The 6537-nt window shown below is 51.6% G+C and overlaps 1 protein-coding gene across 1 annotated transcript in view; it reads right to left on the bottom strand.

Annotated features, from left to right (window-relative positions):
- Positions 1 to 2641, bottom strand: part of IL4I1 (interleukin 4 induced 1) — a gene marked incomplete at its 5' end in the record, with an annotated part of 3573 nt that extends 932 nt beyond the window's left edge. The window contains 6 exons of the mRNA XM_056510818.1: positions 1 to 499; positions 674 to 807; positions 1048 to 1116; positions 1447 to 1648; positions 1791 to 1903; positions 2414 to 2641. The exon at positions 1 to 499 is cut by the window's left edge and continues 932 nt beyond it. Of these exons, the coding sequence (XP_056366793.1) occupies positions 1 to 499; positions 674 to 807; positions 1048 to 1116; positions 1447 to 1648; positions 1791 to 1903; positions 2414 to 2641 (1245 nt within the window). The remainder of the gene's footprint in view (positions 500 to 673; positions 808 to 1047; positions 1117 to 1446; positions 1649 to 1790; positions 1904 to 2413) is intronic.
- Positions 2642 to 6537: the final 3896 nt, after the last annotated feature.

The raw sequence follows: 6537 nt of genomic DNA on the forward strand, positions 1-6537 counted from the left end.
GTCCTGCAGCACCACGTCCAGGCACTTCTCGTCCGTCAGGGGCAGGAAGAACTCGGCGTCGTTGTTCCAGGTGTAGGAGGCCAGGATGACGCCCACGCCGCTGGAGAAGTTGTGGCTGGGGTAGTAGATGAAGCGGGAGGGGCGGTCGGTGACCGAGTGCCCCCCGCGGATCCCGTCCTTCTCCCAGAACTTCTCGGAGCAGGCCAGGATGATTTTGGAGGCGCTGGCGTAGTTGATGGAGCGCAGGGCGTGCGCCTTGGCGGGCGACAGCGGCGGCAGGAACTGGATGTGCCTCGTGGCTTTGGCGCTGGAGGTGACGAGCACGTAATCCGCCGTGAGCACGGTGGGGGCCAGCGTGTCGGGAGCGCGGAAGAACACCCGGACCTTGTCGCCCTTGGCCATGATCTTCTCCACAGTGCAGTTGAACCGGACGACGTTGGGCAGCGCCTTGTGGAAGGCTCTGGGCAGTTGGTCGAACCCGCCGGTGATTTCATCAAAGCTGGGAGGAAGGAGAAGGAGGCGTGGGAGGGATGCCGGGGTTTGGGGACTGTGAAAACCTGAGCTCTTCTGGAGGCACCAGCAGAGCCTGGAGCCCCATGAGTGGCTCCAGGCTGGAATCACTCTGGCGCTTCCTGCTGTGGGAACGGGGCTGGGCTGCAGGGACAGCACTCACCTCTCGTCAGAGAAGACGCTGAAGTCCCACAGCGAGGCGAGGAAGGACAGGTAAAACCCCGAGTCCTCATTCAGCAAGTCTCCGATCATGTCCACAGCTCCTCGGCTCAGCCCCCCCACCTTGATCAAATATTCCTGGAGATCCCAGGAGGAGACACAGCCTGAGGTCGTTACCTCGGTCAGGCTCCATTGGAGCTGCGCTGGCCCCTTCCTCAGCATTTTTTAAGTACAAGGGATCATTTATAAGGGAAGAGCATCCAAAAGGTGACAAAAGATGGGATTAGAGTGACACAGACAAACCCTTCTCCAAGCAGGGAGAGCAGGTTAATTATCAAGAGCTGGGATTAAATTTGCCCTTGAGCCCCAGCCCATTACCTTGGTGGAGAAAGAGTCGTGTTGAGCCAGATACTTCCTGCAGTCAGTGGTCTGGAATTTCTTAAAAGCCTGGAGAAGAAACATGGATACTTTCACTGGAAAAAAAATCCATTTCCCAAAGTGCTGCCCAAAATTCTCTCAGGATTTCAGCGTTTGGCAACCCTGGAGCTTGTGGACATTAAATTTCAGGCAGCTGTGCCTTGGTGTGGAATTTTCTGCTCATCCAAGTCCTGGTGGACTCCTCCCAAAGGATTTCTTGGGCGGTTTTGCAACTTGTTTCTGAACAAGCCTCTCTGCTTTTCACTCCAGAAGGACCCTGCTCCTCCCCAGTTTAGGGCTGAGTTCCCAGTTCAGGGCCACGTCTCAGGGTTCGGGTGAGGACACGGGACACCCTCGTACCTTGTCCAGGACCTGTCGGTAGAGCTGCACGGCGCTCTTGCCCCTCTCCGACGGGCTCACCGTGTAATTCAGGATGTCGGGGTTCCTGCCGACCTCCTCGGCCCGGACCCGAGCTCCCCTCAGGAAGTACCAGGTGTTGTTGTCGCTCTGGATGAAGGGGTTCAGCTGCAGGTTGAACTGGCGGATGAACTCGCGGACGAGCCTGGGCGGAGGGCGGAGCGGTGGAGCCACGAGCCAGCGCCAGCCCCCGGCTCTGCCGGCGCAGCTCTGTCCCCTCGGCGGGGATGTTGAACCCAGGGATGGTCCAACCCCAAACCTGGTCCCTCACCTGCCCATGGGCTCACCTGTGCTTGCCTGGCAGGCGCATGGGCCCCAGCTCCACGTACCAGTCCTGTCCCTCGGGGCGGTGCGTCCGGATGCGCCCCCCGACCCAGCTGCTCCTTTCCAGAATGGTGACCTGAAAACAGCAGGGGGAGGTCGGGAGTGCTGGGGAAATGGCTTTTTTTGAAGGGAAACACCCCAAAAACAAGGTCCAGAGGGTAGGACAGGTCCCCTCCGGCTGACAAAGTGGATCCAAGCCCTTCTCTGCTGGCCAGGACACCTCTGCCCATGGGGCAGTTTCTCATTTCCCAACTCCTGGGCTGCGTTTGGGCACCAGCTCAGGTGAGAAGGTTCTCGTGGCAGTTCAGGATAAATCAGGGCTTTGAAAGCAGCACCAATCTGTCCCTCCATGCCTTGGGAACCCTCTTTGGGGACTCACAGGTGCCTTGGGGTGGTTTGGGAGCCCCTGGAGTTTCTGCTGCCCTGGGGACAGAACGCAAAGGGCTCGTTTGATTCGCAGGGACCAATGCCAGGGGAAATCATTGGAGACAAATCTCCTTCCCTTCCTTCTTCCACCACTGTGGCTGACCCTCAGCAACCTGGAAGACCTTCAGAGGAGGGAAGCAGAGCCGCGTGGGATCCCCACCTCGTGCCCAGCGTCCCGCAGCAGCTTGGCCGCCGTCAGCCCGCCGATGCCCGCGCCCACCACCACCACGTGCGCCGGGCGAGCCGCGGGCTCCAGCCCGCCCCGGGCGATGCCCAGCAGCTCCTCGTAGTCTTGGTCGCGGAGACAGTACTCAGGAAAGCAGGGAAAGCGCTTGGCGCTCAGGACACCCGCCAGCAGCAGGATCTGGAAGAGGACTGGGAAGAAGAGAAGAGAAGAGAAGAGAAGAGAAGAGAAGAGAAGAGAAGAGAAGAGAAGAGAAGAGAAGAGAAGAGAAGAGAAGAGAAGAGAAGAGAAGAGAAGAGAAGAGAAGAGAAGAGAAGAGAAGAGAAGAGAAGAGAAGAGAAGAGAAGAGAAGAGAGGAGAGGAGAGGATGAGGCGGCGTTGGCACTCCAGGTCGTTCCTGGCTCCAAGGATGTCGATATCCAAGAGCTAAAAGGAGGAACTGGGGTGGTTGTGAAATCCCTGGCAGCATGGAGGGCGTCAAGGGGTGTCAGTGACGGCGATTCCCGCTTTCTAAGAGAAACCAACCCCCAGATGATTTTTTAGTTCTCCACATTCACGTTCTGCTTGTACAGCTGCTGTCGTGAGTTCCCGAAATGACTTTGACCTCCTAGGAATAACCCCCAAAGCCTCCAAGCACAGTAGTTAGTGTCACTCATGTGCAAAGAATCAAGTTGTTGTCCCCAGTGACCTTCCCCATGCCTGGGTAATTCGGGGAGTTTTTATGTGAAGGGTGGAGGGAAAAGAGAAGATTGGGCAGATGGATCTGACTTGCACAGACAGGAGAGAGAGAGATAAAATTTCACAGAAATATGGACAAGTTAGAGGGATGAAGAGAGATGGGATTTACCTTCTTCAAAATTCCCTAATTAAATTTTTTCTATTTAATTTTAGAGAAAGGAATTTTACTCTCCTTCAAAATTCACTCCTCTAAAATTTCCTCCTTTAAAATCCCCTCATTCTAAAAATCCCTCCCAATTTAAAATCCTCTCCTTTAAAATTATTGTGTCTTTGGGATGCCCACAGGGAGCAGCAAACAGACCCAAAATGACCATTTCCACCAGAACAGACACAACATTATTTAACATTTTCACAGTGAAAAAAACCCACACTCTGTCCCGTCCCACACCCAACCCCCCTCGGGATTTTCCTAGTTTTGGTTTCTGTTTTTCAAAATAACTGAAGATAAACTTTCGTTTTCTTTTCCTTCTCCTGACTGCTGTCAATTTTCTTGCAGGAAAAAGCAAAAAGCTTTGGAGACCCTGCTTTGTGTAATTCTCACTGGAATTGCTGGAAGATGCTTGGGAATTGTGGGGTTATTATCAGGATCTGCCAGGGATCACCCAACACCTGAGGCAGGTGTTTCCACAGCCCCTTGAGCTGATCTGGGCACCAGCCACGAGTGTAAAAAATATTTAGGAAGAACCTGCTCCAGCTGTGCTCTCAGCAGTGGGATGAGGTTGGATTGACCTGCCCTGATCACAGAACCATCACGGCTGGACTGGGAAAGAACCTTTGGATCATTTGGGGCATCAAACCCTGGGAGCAGCTCTGGGAGGTGTCAGGGGTCTCCACCTTCCATCAGGTGTTTTTGGGGAGATGTGGAGAAAATACCATTGGAGCATGGAGACTCCCAGCCTGTGTTTCCTGAAAAACCAGGTTTGGAGGGAGCTCTCCCCCTGCCCACGGTCCAGGTGACCAAGGGAGGTTTGTGGTGCCAAGAGATGGAACCAGTTGGAGCCAAAACACCAAACCCAGACACCAAAGACGAGGGAAAAGCCCCACGGGGAGCTCAGGGTTGAGGGGACGAGTCACTCACCAGTCCCAGCCATCGCTGCAGGGGGAAGATGAATCCTCTGCTGAGATTGGAATTCATTTTATACCCTGGCTTACGCAAAAAAAAAAAAAAAAGAACCTGATGCTTCAAAAAAAAAAAAAAAAAACCAAACCTCTGCCAGTCAGTGCAACCCGGAAGGGATTTGTCACTAGAAGGGGAACCAGCAATTGAGCGCTGTCAGTTCCTCTGCAGTTTGCTTTTTTTTTTCCTCCTTTACTCACTAGAGTGAAGTCCACTGCATGTTCTGGGATGTTCCATGTTTACCCCAGCACGGTGACCACACCCTGCTCCACCAAAGACCAAGTTCCCAGAAGGGAACAATCAGGTTTGTTTTTTTTTTCCTGGTATTGCACAAAGGCCACTGAAATCTCAATCAACCATCACAGGGATCCTTCTGAACCCCGTGGAGACCTTGAGCTGGCATTCAATACCACTTCAGGGATGAAAGTGGACATTTCCTGGGAAAATTCATCCCCTGGATGCTCTTGGGTGTTGACAGTTTTGGCTTGATCTTGTCTCCATTAGAATAGAGGGGATGAAGAATTGTTTGGGCGGGAAGACGACCATAAAGATCATTGAAATGACAAAAACTGGGTGTTTTTCTATAAATGAGACCAGCATTTTTGCAGAATGGAGAGCCTGGGCTTGCCAAAGCACCATCAAGTCATCTGAGGAAGCATCTCTTCATTCTTGGACCGAGAGCTCGAGTCTCCTGCTCAGAGCCCTCCCTGGGTTCAGTCTCCACAAAACTAAATCATAAAATACCTCAGGATGGAGGAACATTCAGTCCAACAAAACTTCTGTGGAATTTGGAGATTCATGACAAGGGTCTTTGTGGTTTGCATTCATGGGGTCTGGTTTAGCTGGAACTGTGACACAGAAACTGGGGGCTTGTAGTGCTGTGCTCGAGGGATTTCCTTTTGTGGGCTTTGCCCAGAATTTTGCTTTTTGGTGGAGTGTGGAGGTGTTTTTGTGGTCCCTGCAGGATTCCCAGTACCCAGTACGTTCCTGGTTGTGCTGGTTTGGGGGTTAAAAAACCAGCAGGGGGAATTAACCCCACACAAACACCTTGTGAGGCATTTTGAGTCATGGTTACAATTGAATAGGAAAATTACATTTAATGCAACGGATACAGGAAATTACAACTTTAAATTAAAATTAACTTTAAATTTAATGAAAGCCACAGAGTACAGCCTGTCACCTGTGAGTCAGGGCGGTGGCCAGGACTGATTAAGCAGGAGTTTCAGTGCTGGTTCAATTTTAGCTGGTGGCCCTGTGGAACCTCTGGATCCCCTCTGGACCCACCCCGTGGTCGTGTCCGAGCACTCAGACCCTCAGAGATCAGATGTGTGCAGACCCAGGGGTCCATCCCCCAGGGCAGGGAGTTTCACAATGAAGTGATGCAATCCCATGAGTCATAAAATGTTTTTGGGGCCTTGATGGTTCTTGGTGGCAGAGATGACCCTGTCCAAATGGGTATCACTCTGCTGTCATGGTGACAAACACCTTTGGAAAGTTTCCTTTTAAGAAAAACTGAAGGACTGAAGGTTTGTCTTCATTTTTTTTTTTTTTTTTTTTTTTTTTTTTTTTGAGCATGTCTCCATTTCACCAGTTGGACTGGGAAGGTGAAAGTTTCATTTTTTTGGGAAAAAGTACCCCTTGGTTTGGGTGTGGTTTTATGTTTTATAATTTGTGGTTCGCTGGTTGTCCTCCAGCGGGGTGTCAACGCTAAACTTCCAAAACCACAGATTTTCTCCATGTGGAATAACAAATCCCGAGGGATTTGGGAATTGCTCAATGAATCTGGCAGGGACACAGATTGCCAGCAGAGAGTTTGGAGTGAGGGCAGCTCACATTGTCCTGAGGAGGTTTCACCTTGTGCTGATAAGACCTGGATTAATGCGAGTCCCAACGAGTCGTTTTGGGATCAGCCTCAATGATGAGGATTTATTTTCTGGGCATCAGCAATGCACCAGTTGCAAAATTTGTCCCTCCCATCTCCCCATTCCCACCTGCTGATTCCCTGAAGTTACGGGAAGGTGAATTTCCGCCTGTTGCATCACGAGGCAGGGATGGTGATTTCTCTCCAAATCGCTGTTTTCTGGTTTTAAAGTTGACTTTTCTTGATGGAAGGAGTGGGGGGAAAAGGTGGGATTTCATTCCACGTGTTGTGTGGGACATCCTGCGTGTGCTGGAATGGAATTATCAGTGGAGTGTCCACCTGGCAGCGTTTCCTGCAGAGATGAAAAATACAGTGCATATAAAG

This window comes from Oenanthe melanoleuca, chromosome 25 (genome assembly GCF_029582105.1).
Source record: "Oenanthe melanoleuca isolate GR-GAL-2019-014 chromosome 25, OMel1.0, whole genome shotgun sequence".
Lineage (NCBI taxonomy): Eukaryota > Metazoa > Chordata > Aves > Passeriformes > Muscicapidae > Oenanthe > Oenanthe melanoleuca.